The 15,097-nt window shown below is 36.2% G+C and overlaps 1 protein-coding gene across 1 annotated transcript; it reads right to left on the bottom strand.

Annotated features, from left to right (window-relative positions):
- Window positions 1-1,923: 1,923 nt before the first annotated feature.
- LOC145676397 (zinc finger MYM-type protein 1-like) lies at window positions 1,924-6,685 on the bottom strand. Its single transcript, XM_081747247.1, has 2 exons — window positions 6,296-6,685; window positions 1,924-4,747 (listed from the first exon to the last, which is right to left on the bottom strand). Exon 2 carries the CDS (start codon window positions 4,409-4,411, stop codon window positions 2,597-2,599), a length of 1,815 nt encoding a protein of 604 aa, XP_081603373.1. The 5' UTR covers window positions 4,412-4,747; window positions 6,296-6,685; the 3' UTR covers window positions 1,924-2,596.
- Between the last annotated feature and the right edge of the window lie 8,412 nt (window positions 6,686-15,097).

Below are 15,097 nucleotides of genomic sequence, written 5' to 3'. Positions count from 1 at the left end.
AAAACAATGACGATTATTATTATTGCAAATAACCGGTTTCGGAACTGTGTCGATCCTATACGAATCAACTTAAAAATAGTATATGTCGAACAAGGATCTTTAACCCATGGCCCACGCCCTTTTCAATAATTGGATGTTGCTTAATAGGAAAAAGCGATTAATACATAGTTCTAAATTCTACAGTAGTAAAGGTTAGCGCCGCATTCTCATTAAAATTGTCAATGTAGCCGCTCGGACTGACAAGTTGAAGATCCTTAATGTAATAGACTATATCGGTTTTCATGTGTAACCAAATAATTAGCATATACCTTTGGTGCACGTGGCCATAGATTCAACCCCCAGTGAAGACAACTGATGTGGAACAATTGAAAAGCCGTAAACACGTAACGAAGTTATCTAGAAAGCAAAAAATCCTTAAATACTCAAGAAACGTTTGTGGAGCAATCTTTCGCTTAAATTGTTAAATACGAGGGTGGGCTGATAAGTTCTCGGCCTGACCCAGAAGGACTTGAGCTGCAGGCATGAAAGTGTGAGGCTATTCAACATAGACCCTCGAAGGTCAACACACTTGGCACTTCGATGCTGAAATTCTCCAACTCCTCCCAAAAAAATTCTCAAGGTCTGCAAGAAACTTCCGCAGGCTGTTATCACCTCTTCATCACTGTGAAATTTCTGTCCTTTTATGGAAACAGATTATAATCAGAAGGGGCAAGATCTGGCGAGTAAGGTGGGTGGTCAATGCACTGAAACCCTAGGTCCCTAAGAAAATCCATTGTTCTTCCAGCCTTGTGGACGGGAGCATTGTCCTGCAAGAACAAGACACCTCGTGTCAACTTTTCTTTAATAGCATCTTTTATCTTAGCCAGCAGACTGCAGTGATACTCTACAGTTATAGTTTGGCCCTTTGGAAGGTAGTCTGAAAGCAAAACACCATCCTTATCCCAGAATATTGAGGCAAGCACCTTCCCTGCGGACTTTTGTGCTTTGAATTTTTTGGGCCTTGGAGAACCTGAGTGGCGCCACTCGCATGACTGCTGTTTGGTTTCTGGATCAAAGTAATGCAATCACGTTTCATCCTGGGTAACAAGCCGATTCAAAAAAATCGTCCTTGGAGTTCGCAAAATGCCGTAAAATCGCCTGCGATGATCTCACACTTTCGTGTTTCTGATCCGCGTTCAAACATTTCGGAATCCATTTCGCAGAAAGCTTGCACATGCCCAACTGATCATGGATTATTGACCCAACATGTTCTTTGAATATGTGCACTTTGTCAGCTATCTCCTGAAGCGAAATCCATCTGTTGCTCAAAATCAGGTCATGAATCTGGTCCACTTTTTCCGGAGTTGACATTGACACTGGTCTGCCACACCTGTCACCATCTTCTGTTGAAAATTCACCACGCTTGAAGTTCGTACACCATTTCTTCACAGCGGAGTATGAAGGGCACTGTCCACCCAATGTGTTTAGCATGCAACCATGGATTTGCTTGGGCGTCTTCTGTTGCAGAAAGAAGAACTTCATTACACCTCGCAGCTCCTCTTTGGTGAATTTGACATCTGGCTCAGGGGCGTCATTTCAAGTTTTGCTTGGGGGGGGGGCAAGATTCTTCATATATATATATATATATATATATATATATATATATATATACAGAGAGAGGGAGGGAGGAATGGATAGATATACATCTCCACTACTGTGTACTTGCACCATTCATATGATTGTAAGCTTCCTCTTTTTTTTAAATATTTCTTTGAAAAATGAAAAAAAAAAAAAACTTTCATCTGTACTCTGATCTTTTAGTGCAGTACGTTTTCAAATCATTTTAAAGCTATATCCATATGTTAGTTATATATTCATTAAAGTATACTATATCACCAATGGTTCATATCGTGGAGCACAAATGGAAAAGCACAGAAGTACTGTATATGCCTAAATTTACTAAATACTTCAGTAGTCGTCATACATTATTGATACACTGATCATTTTTTGCAATACATTCTGTCATTTAAAGAACAGACAAATTAACAATTAATATCCATCTCTTCTAAGTTCCAACCATATTTTCCCATATGTAATCTTTACCCATCTCTATTATATAATAAATTGTTTTAATTATGAAACAATGAAATAAAAAAGACTTATGCAGTGCAATATAATTGAAAATAAGAAAAATAGTACAAAAACACACGACAAAAAGCATATTTATCAATTCTAGGAACCTGTGTCCTATTGTATGAACTACATAATACAAAAACCCATGACAACAAGCATAAACACATGACCAAAAGCATATTTATCAATTCTAGGAACCTGTGTCCTATTGTATGAACTACATAATACAAAAAGTATATTTATCAATTCTAGCAACCTGTGTTCTATTGTATGAACTACTACATAAAAAACACATGACAAAAAGCATATTTATCAATTCTACGAACCTGTGTTCTATTGTATGAACTACAAAGCTGTAAAACTATAGATACATAATTTTATACAATTATCTCCATTATTTACTACCTTTTAACTACAGTAAAATATAATTTACAGTCACTTGATTGCAATTTAAGCACTTTCGTTTAACATGAAATAAGAACTTTCAATGTAACAATGGGTAGCGTCTTTGTTTCATTTTAGCGAAGTCGTCAACAAGTTCGTCAAGACAGATTTTCTTAACCTCTTCCCGCTCTACAGCTAAGATCATTAGGGAGGAGAGTCGGTCATCGGAAGTTGATGATCGGAGATAGTTTTTCACCCTTTTTAGCACAGAAAAGAATCGTTCATTTGAGGCAGTGGAAATTGGCAATGCAAGGAAAATTTTTAACAGAGCAATAACTTCTGAATATGCCACTGGAAGTTTCTGCAGGTTCTGCAAATGTTCAATAGGAGAATTTGAATTGTCTGTGTGATTAAGGAAGTTTCTTGCCAAAGGCAGCTGTTTCTCTAATAGATTAATATCAAGGAAAGTCTGATACTTACTAATTAAAGGATCCAATATTTTTCTGTCGAGGAAAGCGGCATATCCTTTCCGGAATGCATGTGTTGCTTCCATAATTTCTTGATGTTCTGAGAATCTCCGGTCGAACTCATTAATAACTGTATCTAACACATTAAAATACACGGATTTTGTATTTCTTTCACTTTGTCCCACCGATGTGAGGACTACACTATCTGATAGATGTGAAGAAACAGTCCTTTGCCTTTTAGTCACAGTCCATTCGATGTTGCTGGCGTTGGCCAATGACTTGGCTTTATGCACTAATTCTTCATATTTCTCATTGCTTCTAATTTTGAGCAACTCTTCTTTGGTGCTTTTCACCAGGCCTCCAGCTGCCATCAAATCTAAATCCTGCGATTGAAGCTGCTGCGAAAGCGAGTATGTTATTCCTAATATCAGCTCCATTGCGAATAAAAGAAATATCCATTGTTGTCCCATTTGAGCTCGGATGCCAACAGCTTCAGCTCTGTCTTTTGTATTTTCAAGTACAACTAAAATCGCTTGAAATGTTTTTAATATTTTCCTCACTGCATTATACCAGGAAAACCATCGTGTAGGGACTAACCTCTCTAGACTTAAAATGGGTAGTATATTTAGTTCTCTTTGAGCTTCTAAAAATAACTCATATCGTGGAGCACTATTCGATATGAAGCTGTAGAGCGCTTGAACCGTAGAAAAGAAATCTTTAGCTTCCTGAACAACACCCAAAGAATGCACCAAAACTAGATTTAGGCGATGAGCATGGCAATGAACGTATAGCGCATGAGGTGCTCGCTCTTTCACTCTAATCTGCACACTACTTGCACAACCACTCATGACACTGGCACCATCATAACACTGTCCAACACAATTTTTAAGGTCCAATCCTTGTTCTGCAAGAATAGATAAAATATTGTTTGTAATGTTTCCTGCACTACAATCTTTTAGGTGGACTAAACCAATTGCTCTCTCTTTCACCGTCCAATCATTATAATCACAGTATCTAACCAGAATTGCTAACTGTTCAGCCTTTGAGCAGTCTTTAGTTTCGTCAGCAATAATTGAATAGAAACCAGCTTCTTTGATTCTTGCAACGATATTTTTTACAATTCGTGAGGCAAATACAGATATCAGATCATTCTGATATTCTGGAGAGGTGTAATGACCATATCGGCGACTCATTTTTTCCTTAAGTTTAGGGTCTTCTTCACATAGGGTTTCTAGCATTTCTAGAAAATTGCCTTTATTCACAGAGTCCTCTGATTCAGCGTGTCCTCTGAATCCTATACCTTGGCGACCTAGGAAACTAACCACTCTGAGAAGTGTTTTTACATGTCTTCGATTTTCTTCAACTTCAGAAGTTCGTTTACTATCTATTAATGACGATATTGACCTCTGCGTTGAACTTCGGCTCTTTAGCTCTGACCATGCGGCCATTGAATTTTTGTGTCTTTCGCTGTTTTCATGTTGCTGGAAAAGTGCCGAAGCATCCTTCCATTTCCTGAATCCCTTGTCTATAAATGTGCGGTTTCCTAATGTTTCTCCTTGTCGAACTGTGGCTTTTGAACAGAAATGACGGCATGAAAAGCAATACACAGCGTCCTCGGATTCGGAATACTCGATCCACTCATGAACAACATAATAACGACTAGAGAATCTTCTACCCTTGGTTTGAGGGAAATTTTTTTTCGGGTTGAACGGGAGATTCCAAAGGTCCAGTGCTTAGTGAGAGAATTAGTCTTGGAGGTTCGGACGTCTCTGAAGCTGTTTCTTCTGAAAGAAAAGAAAAAGACACAAAACTATCAGTTTAATAATGTATATACAAAGACCTGTCAAGTCTTGGCTATTGTTTAGTATTCGGGGGGCCTGGTTTTTTGATCGATTTTTTTCCAATATTTTATTGACATTCGATTAGGTTAAGTTAATAACATTTAATTCAGACAGTATTGCCGAGCGAGCGCCAGCGAGTGAAGGCGGGTTAGAGCCGCTCAGGGCATGTTGTTCTCTGTCTTCGTTAGTTTTGCCCCCATTACTAAACAATTACCCAAGTCTAATAAATGATTACCTTTAAGTCTTTTACTATCAAGCCTTTCATAATATTTTTGATTACTTATGAAATGCTATTTTGTAATTACGTACACGTTTCTTCCGTATATATTTTTTAAAATGTGCCTTAATAATATATAGGTATGTCCGGTTTACCCCGGATATGTCCGCTTTTTTAAGTTAAAAATTTGTCGGGGAGAAATTAAATATGGTTAAATGTCTGTGTTCTCCTGTCGGATGTCGTTAGCAGACAATAATACATCAATGACTTTTTAAGTTTCTTTTTGTGTGTGTTAGAACGCTTAGTCTTGCGCTTTGCGAACGTGTTATGTTCTCAAACTTCCTACGTGACAGTGCTGTACTTAGCTTCTAAAATCCAGACTTCTGTTACTTCCTTTGAAAAGATGTGTTTACACAAGTTTAAATTAATAATAAGAATGTACACTGGTGGATGAGGATAAACAATTCACTTGCAAGAAATTCCATGCCTATCTACCAATTATTGAACAAGATAAGAACTACAGAGAAATATGCTTGGGCTAGTCATCAGAAGAAAGATGAACAAAGTAAATCTCAAAATGACAGAAATGGGGTAAATGTTTGCATTTGTAAAAATGTACAAATTCCATGATTAGTTCCACTACTAATATATGATTTAACTAGTTCAGTAGTTTATAAAGCTAAACTGCCACAGATGGCGGCCCCGGACAAGACCCACATGAGCCTCTCTTCAACGTCGTATTACTACTCATTTGTTCTTTCTTTAATGATCATTCACTCCGGGTATCTTTTGGTTTCTCCCCCAATCTTACACATATAAGATCTCCAGTATTATTTACTTCACAAAATATAGTTGAGCAAACGAATGGGGTTAGAAACCCGTAGCACTCGTTGCTTTTTACCTTTATCACAATTTAGACAAAAACAGAGTACTCGATTCTGAAGCCATTGAACGAGTAGGTGAGATTCTAAATGCCATCCTTCACTTTTTTGCGTTATTCTTTGCTTCCATTGCGTGTCATTCTGTTCATTTTTCTGTAAATTTTGTATTTCGACGCCGTCATCTGTGGAAGTTAACCCGTCTTAAGTCTATTTGGTATTAAAGAATTTTGTTCTTGAAATTAGAGGCAAAAAATCATCTTTTTTCATCTTCAAAATACAACCCTATTAAAATAGGATAGTACCTTTATTTATATATATTAGGATAAAGGTTGGACACATGCATTATAAACGTAAATATGGCAATTATTAGAAAATGAAAGGAAAAGTCCTTACCTGTACTCCGATCTGCTCCAGAAGATGCTTTTGATTTCACGGAAATATCAGCAATACTATCTGACTCTTCGATTTTCGATTTTTTGACTAGAAATGACGTGATGTTACTCTGGATCCTTTTCATTTTCAAAATCTCAATGTTAAGAGTGTAGTTATTTTATAAATCTAATCCAGTTCACGAGGTCCTGACATTCAATTGACATATTACGCACAACGAATTAAAACAATAGTGTTCAGTGTTGCCAAAATCGTAACTCATTTCTTTTTCATAAAGAGTTTGCAACTCAAATTCTCACTTTGGCCCATATTCCCATATCGGACTCCTCAAAATTTTCATTTTGGTTTGCGGTAATCAGTAAAGAAATTATAATACTGTAGGTTTCTACATTTTTAATGTTGTGTTCAGATAAGACATTTTACCGAGACCACCTCGCAATGAGATGTCTTACTTTCCTAGATTACTTAACTAACTGTACAGAAAAGAAATTACATGTAAGCAACATTGTCATCTAAAACTATTTTCAATATGAAAACAAGGTGCAGATGATATAGCCCCCTTATTCCCTTGCAGTTTTAGTGAACACAACTCAAAATTAGCGTTTTAGTTGCGGTAATAGTCATAGCAGTTATGATTGTTTTCAAATTTCTTTGCGTTGCGATACTCAAATATTGCGGAGACTGGTACAGAATGTGGTCCATAATTGTCTCGAACCTCAAGACATCTCTTGAATCCCAAGTTGACCATTATATTATTTCTCCAACAGATTTTATCTCTGTTATATATATATATATATATATATATATATATATATATATATATATATATATATATATATATATATAGTATATGCGCATGTGTAAAACTCAGGGGGGGGGGCAATTGCCCCCCCTGCCCCCTAAATGACGCCCCTGATCTGGCTCCGCCATGGTTCGTTCAATTACATGTAAAATAAAAACCGTTCATGGTAGAATCGTGAAATTTGGTACTTAAACATATAAAAGATCAACATTTCACATGACATCAATTACATCAGGGTAGTACATTCGGAAGGGGGTCGGGCCGAGAACTTATCAGCCGACCCTCGTAGTTAGGTGTCTTAGATAGTTAAATTGTAAACGCAACATGCAAGAATCTAGTATTAAGACTGAATGTAGAAAAAATGTTTAATAAAATGTGCACATTATTTTCCATAATTATACTCAGGCTTAAGATTTTACAGATATGCGTTACCATTGCAATAAACTTTGAATGAAATAGTGGTGCTCTTCAATGTAATAATTTTATATCAGTTACATTACAATTACTGCACTATGATAATAAGTACAAAAAATACAAGCGGACTTATTCATTTAAACTACTTTCCGCTTAAAGTATCCACAATCTAATCAGGATTTAACTTTATTATGTAACCAATTTTTAGATTCGGTATAAAATACTTGCTACGAATAAGGTAATATAATTTCAAGTATCCGGGGTGAACTAACGAGTTACGAAATTCGTTAAACACTCTATCGCGCAGTACCCTCGGTATGCATAGCAAGGTGCGTAGTTGGGATGGCGAATACATATTACGGTATAGCAGATTCTCCTTGAAGACATGTTGCTGTTGCCATCTTTTGTAGGTCTTGCCTTTATTTTCCGTTAGTAGGGTTTGCATTATTTTAGAGAAGGGATCATCCCTTTGGAGTTGCGCGATGTATTTGCATGTAATACCAGGAGATGAAAACACCTCGGTGTCGAGAAATTCCATATCTCGTTTATCAAAAAAGCAAAGTGTTCCTATTTAATAAGTCACTAATTGGGTTTTGAGTATATCGGACATGGATAATAGTAAAACCAAATGGTTGTATTTGTTCCAGCCATCTCGTCAGTTTTGGAGTTAATTGCGTAGTAGTCTTTAAGGCTAGCAAACTTATTGTCTCTAACTAAAGTGAAATGTTTACCTAATAATTTTTTAATAGTAATAAACTTCATTAACGAGTAAAAATTGCAAAAAGTTCTAAATTATGTATTGGCAGAGGTCTAATTCGTTGTGGGTGACGAGCTGAAACCTAACATAACGGATGATGGTCTTTTACGCCTATTTTTTTTCTGAAAAAAACATGCCCCATTCCTTCTGCTGAGGCATCCGTCATTAATATACATGTTCCGTATTTTGTGTGCTATATAGTTGTAAAACTGTCGGATTTACCATAGCTGTCCTCATTTTTTCGAATGAATTGTCTATATCAGAATTCCAGGTTAAGGTCTTCGGATTTCCCCTAAGTGCTTTGTTCAGTGGTTCTAAAGTAAGTGATATGTTCAAAAAAGAAGTTTCGAAAAAATACACTTGTGAGCCAACTACATACTTGTTTTATTGTTTTAGGTTTTGCTATCGATGTAATTGCTGTGATTTTATCTGGATTTGGCCTAATTGCTTCAAGTCCCATTGAATAATTCAGCGAGCAGCCGACATATTATTTGTTTATTTTTACTTTTACTTGAGGTCTAAGACGATGGGAAATTGTGTACTGATGCATAAAAAAGGTTTATTATAGATTAGGTTCCTCGAAGCCTCAAAGGTTTTTCATCATATTGTAATAAGTTTTTGTCTTTTAAAAGTTGTTAGTCGTTTCTCCATAAATTCTAACATTTGTTGCATCTGGGATGGAGAAATTGAAAGATTAATGTTGGACTTAGTGAAATTGATGTGATCCCTAATCTTTTCAATCCTTTCCCTTCTATTTTGTTCCGTTTGTTCCTCGGCCGGCTCAAAAATTCATCTAATAGAGTATGCCTTGTATGCAGCGGTGAAAGAGTGGAAACGCCGTGGATGTCGTTCCCCACTTCCATCCACTTCCTAAAAATTTGAATGGACAAAGATAGCAGGGGATGGCGTGACGTCATGCGCCCCCTACGTTTTGAGATCCACGTTTACCCGTGCTTTTAGGTACTATGTTCTGTTGGGAAGTTTGTGCCCGAGACGAGGGGTACACCTTGCAAAAAATCTTTGATCATAGTGGGAGAGATTGATTACGGATATTTGGAGGTTGTTCTGTGAATCATGTAACAACCTTTAAAATTGGCATGTGTATGTACCTAATGAAAAATGCTGTATGTTTGATTTAAGAGGGATTGTTAAGCGTAGCTACCATTTGCAGTAATGGTGTGTGTTGGCAACTTGAATTTAAAAAAAAATCGAGAGGAAACGAACCTCTTCTGGTTTATGAGGTATAGGTTTTGCAGTTTTACGCTCAAAACATGTTAAGCGGAGAGTACCTGTTTCGTAGTTTAGTTTGGCTAAATGCTGTTTTACGAATTGGTTTCCTAAAATGGTGGGAAATAAGTGCAGGGATGAAATTTGGAAAAAAACGAAAAGGTATGTCCTTCTATTTTGATTGGCAACCTAACAGCGTGAATAAGGGTAAAAGGAAGGCTAGAGACACCATGAAGGACCTTGGCTAAGGGAAAAGGTCTCGCTTTTGGGAAAACTAAATAAAGGTCCCACTTGACCATTTTCCTCCATTCAGCACCACGAGGACACGATATTCACAAGACGGTAACCAATGCCAACAATGCTATGTCATCAACTTCACTATCATGAGAAGGAGAAACCAATTCATTGGGAACGAACAGTGGTGATAGGGAAGAGAGTCCAAAGTTCTGCATCCATAAATCGACAACTATATGTACACTGCCAATACTTGTTCCTTCCATTTTCCTACATTGAATCGTTCCTTTGCTTTGTGTTCTCTTTCTCCTTCCTCCGATCGTAAACGAGTGCTCTTTAAGTCGCACATTCGACAGTTGGAAATTACTGCTGTAGTAGCTTATACTGCCTTACGTTAGATTTTTCGTTTGCTTTGAGTTTAGTGTCCCGTTCAGCAGCTACGGTATAAGACACGTGTGCTTACAAATTAACATGGAATCCGAATCACATAAACTTCTGCCGAGAATCGAACCTGAGTCTTCCGTGTCACCTACTGCCTTAGGATTGGTTTGTATCTTCATAAGTGTTTTAATTCCAATTCTCTGTCAATAATTTTATCAATTGATTTTTCCTTTTCGATATACAAGTATGATATCATATCATTTTTGAAACTTATTTCCATGAAATAAAATGCGTTATATGATCTAAAATTTTATTGCACATTAATTATTATTTAGTCAGTATTACAAATAGAAGTGCAATAAATAAATACAGATTTTACGATACATATAAGTACTTTAATTTTTGGATGATGATTGTTCTTTTGACAGTCCTGCCCAGTCTCTTTAGGTAGTCCTATCTTTACAGTGAAAATTACAGTAATAAGCGTAAATGTTTTATTTTATCTTGGATTGGTCCCTGGTAGAATGGAACTGAATTTTGAAGATTCTTATGCAATCAAGAATAAATTAAGATATAAAGAGCGAAGAATAATATACAAATAACTTGAAAAAAAAAACAGAAGTCAACAATTAAGGTATAAGGAAAGAGAGAAATAATAACTCAAAAACGAGTCGGGACTTTAATTAAAAGATAGAAACCGATCTGGCTCAGGCTGATCTGAACTCAGATCATCCAGGGTGCTTATTATCTCCAATTTTGAAGAAGTAACCAATCAAGGACACCTACAGCCTAGGAATAGACAGAAAATACACAGACGTCATCGTGCGATTGGCAGGCAGTGCGAAAATATCAGAAACAGTTATAAATTAAATGCAATAGCGATTAGCAGCAATGGAATGTAAGATCCAGAATAATTCAGGTTAAAAAGGCCTGAAGAGAAATAAAAGCTTCTGACTGGACACATCGACATAGAACAGAAGAAAATGCTGATGAATATATAGCAATACGGAATGTAGCATTGTATGGAGGTGAGATATGGTCTTGACTTTAAGAGAAGGAAAACGGAGAATGGAAGCTTTGAAATGTGGTGCAAGAGAAGAATGATAAAAATGAGTTGAACGGACAAGGTATCCAATGGGAAAGTATACAAATAATAGAAGAAAAAAGGACTTTATAGAACATAGTTTCGAAAAGAAAACGTAGGATGCGTGAGCACATTACGAGACATGGAGGAATCACACATTAAACATGGAAGAAACATCAGAAGAAAATATACCCACAGGAAGGCTGCGATGGAAATATTCCGACCAAATAATACAAGATGTAGGGAAGAAAGACTACAATGAACTGAAAAATTTGGCTCAGGATTAGAAACATAAGAAACAATGGAAAGCTACGTCACTCAATCAAGAGGTTGCTGACTCAAGAAGAAGAAGAAGAAGAAAAAGGGTCCATGGTGATATGTTTCAAATGGTTAAAAAAAATGGACTTGATTTCCTTATGCACTGAACGCATCATATAAATTGCAATGATACTGCGAGAGGCGCTCCTGGAATCACGCAGGAAAAGAAAGCATGGCTTTTCTTTGTGTATGCGTATATAATATAATGTTCAAAATTCTGGTTTTGAAGAAGTATGTTTCTTAGTTGTGATCTTTCTGCTTTCCTATTATTCTTTGTCAATTTCCTCTTTTCTAGAAGCCAGCGGCAAAAGGGTTCTTCCACACTGACGTCTGAAGAACTCTTGGGGAAGCAATAATCATAGCAATTACTCCTCCTCCCGCAATAGGGAGAAAAGAACGTCTAGCTTCCATTGTTTTGTCCATGGAATTGTATATACATTTTGTGATAGAAAAAGGTTCCAGTATCAGCATGTCGAAGAGTTGTAACAGAGCTAGAATTAGGAAAATGGCGCGGTTTTGCATGTTTCCTCGTGAGTTTAATACGTCTTGTAGTTGATCTTGAAGTATGTTTTATGTGGCATGTATTTCTTGTCATGTTATGTGAATTTCCTTCATTCTCCTTCGATTTGTTTGTCTTGAGCGATGTTGATAAGTTGTCGTCACTCTTTCTCGAGTAGTTGTCTTGTCAAGCTAATGACTTATGGATATGCCTAGGAGTGGAGCTATTAACTAATGTATTTGTCACCGGTAATGAGAGGATATTAATTTCTGGATAAAGTATCTTTTTAGTCGTTTGGATTATTTTCTTAACTTTGTATCAATTTCTTGGTTGATGTTGCCTAGCGACAGTCTCCTAATGGTGTCATGGAGAATAAGCTGTATAATTTTGTTGACCATTGTTCCAATTTCTAGTATTAGTTCTGTTTTTTTTTCGTATGCTGTTGATAAGAACTATTTCTTGATTAGTGTATCTTTTATTGTGTTTGTCTTCTGGTAAATATGATATGGTAATTCTAGACAGGGGAAGCAATAGTATAATATTGTCTTCACACTTGTAAATGGTTCTTCTTCCGTGCTCCATTGGAGTGAGCAGTTGTATTTTAATATATGGTTTCATAGCATGTTAGGTAAATCTAGATCATCCTGGATCACATTTCTGTGGTCGGAAGTGTAGAGGAGAATATGGACATTTATTTACACCAGTTGGACGGTTGTCTAAAGCTTTCACATAGAGCACAGTGATCCTTTATGTGTACCCAGCATCTGTAGTGTCCCTCGGTGGGATTACAAAGATTCCTTGTTACTATGATAGTACCTTCAGCACTTTCAACAAGGTTGGGGTCGCGGAAAGTCTCTATATTCTTGTGCTTCGTATATCTTCTTGCACATGTTTACTCCTGAGGTAATAAGTTTACTTATTGGATGAGATCCAGAAAGAAGATGAATTACAGCTTAGTGATTCCTTTATCAGAACTTATCCTGGTGATTTGGATGCAATTAGTTCTTGACTTTGAAGTTGGCGAATAACCATTTTTGCTGAGGCTGAGATGAACCTCTGTTATTGCGATCATAAAAATAGCTTCTTTCATGGTTAAGTTGGTCAAATCCGTTCTTTTTGAGCCATTAATAGCTAGCTTCTGCACGAAATTCAATAGGTATTTGTTAGTTAGAAAACTGAATTTATATTCTTGTTTAGTACATTGAATTTCCGTAATATCATAATATTACTGGAAGAACACTTTTGCATGGTGATCTTTAAAGTTTGTTGAGAAAAGCTTTTCTGAAAGTGAAGTTATTGGTTCTTCTTCTTTTGAATAATAAAAGCATGATGGTAGTTCTTGATGAAAATAGCTTCACGCTTTTTCTTGTTGTGAAGATAAATTAGTCATTGACATACTTCTAACATTCACTCCTCTAAACAGGATAACGTCATCCAGCTAGATTGCTATTATGTCTTTGAAAATTTATTGAATTGTTTTAGAGAGCATTATCTAACATGCAGCAGAAAGTGGTAGCAGAAATAGATCGTGAATAGCGTCCTGTGCCGGAAGAGTAGTTTAAATTTTCTAACACTCGAGTACTTACTTCTTTCACCTTGATATTGAGTTCAAAATTATTATTTGGTTTCAGAGAACTATGCTCTGTCTGCTTAACCCACAAACGCCCCTTGTGCCACCAGTGACCCACTTTATTTTTCACTACGTTACATGGGCTATATCATTCATTTAGCCAAACCCCCGTTGTTCCACTTCAGGCACACTACCCGTTCTCTTGTTGTACGAATTTCGTTCAGTTTTCTTCTCAGGTTTTCGATGTAACACGGTATTGTTCAGGCAGTTGCTAACGCATAACTGGTCTTGGGCGTTTGTGGGTTAATGATATTGACTTGATCATCTTTATAACATATATGTGTCTAGTTTGTTGTAATCGGTTAAATGTTTTATTAGCTGCATATAAATAAATTCCGGATTGGAAGCCAAAGGTACTTGGACCTTCTTTTATGTTTGATAAGTGACATTTGCAAATGTTCTTGCAGAGATGATAAAGTTCTTCATGTTTGGAAGTGGTAGCGTTGATGGTACGGATGTTTTTATAAATTTATCTTGCTATTACTTTTTTTGTAGTTGTTTCAATAAACTATTTGAAATAGCTCGTAAATTCAATCACTACTTTTCTCCTTCTATTTCTGTACTAAGCTGCTCTTCATTCTGAGTAACATTTTTCTTGCTTTAAGATTTAGTGGCTTTTAGTTGCCTTCTTGTTTTTAGTGAGATTGGTATGTTATGATCCTGGAGAGCATCTACTTGAGGTTTCCTAGTTTGATCTAGGTAAAATTCGTGTATGTCATTCCAAAAGAGTACTTCAGGGTTCTTCTAGGTGTCGCTGCTTGTGATGGTCATGTATAAATCTTCTTTGTGAAGTAACGTAGGTATGGCTTCGCAGTTAACGTCCGAGATATTTACCAGCTCCCGTTTGACGTTTTAATGTTTTACAGACAGCACATGAAAGAGAACGAGAATTTCATTATTACAATGCAAAAAAAAAGTGTGAGCATACGTATTTTCATAGACATGATTCAGTGCGTTAGGTGTTATTTCAATAAATGAATGGCCATAGGTAATATAATAATACTACGTTTTATCTCTGAAAAGAACCAATAAAACAGACACTGTATTAAATTTCTTGTGAGTTATCCAAGTAGTCTTAAGACACTAGGAAAAAATAATCTGAGCGTTATCTGTTTCAAGTTATATCCAGCAAAAACCCACCATCCAATTAACCCAATATTTATTTATTATTTTCCCCGATTTTTGTTTTGTTTCTCAGTGGCAACACTAACCATAATCTCTTGTGATTACAAATAGAGTAGAGTGAGTTGCTTGATAGCTATGAAACACATAAACAAACATAACCAAATGATCAAGTTGTGAATTGTTGATTCATTTCGTAGGAAAGGAATCTATCCCCATTTTATGAATAGGTGTATGTATTTATACATGTACATGATTTACTAAAAAAAAATAGTAAAGCCTTTCTCAAATTGTCACAATCATAATCATATTTTATTGCATCCGTTCATCGTCATAC

Source organism: Thermobia domestica, unplaced genomic scaffold (genome assembly GCF_964235325.1).
Source record: "Thermobia domestica unplaced genomic scaffold, izTheDome1.hap1.1 HAP1_SCAFFOLD_149, whole genome shotgun sequence".
NCBI lineage: Eukaryota > Metazoa > Arthropoda > Insecta > Zygentoma > Lepismatidae > Thermobia > Thermobia domestica.
Note: the sequence above shows the minus strand (reverse complement) of the source record. Positions and strands in the feature narration are given on the sequence as shown.

What these genes read in the sequence shown, in the direction of transcription:
- LOC145676397 (XM_081747247.1), bottom strand. Translation starts at nt 4,411, where the DNA reads ATGGCCGCATGGTCAGAGCTAAAGAGCCGAAGTTCAACGCAGAGGTCA.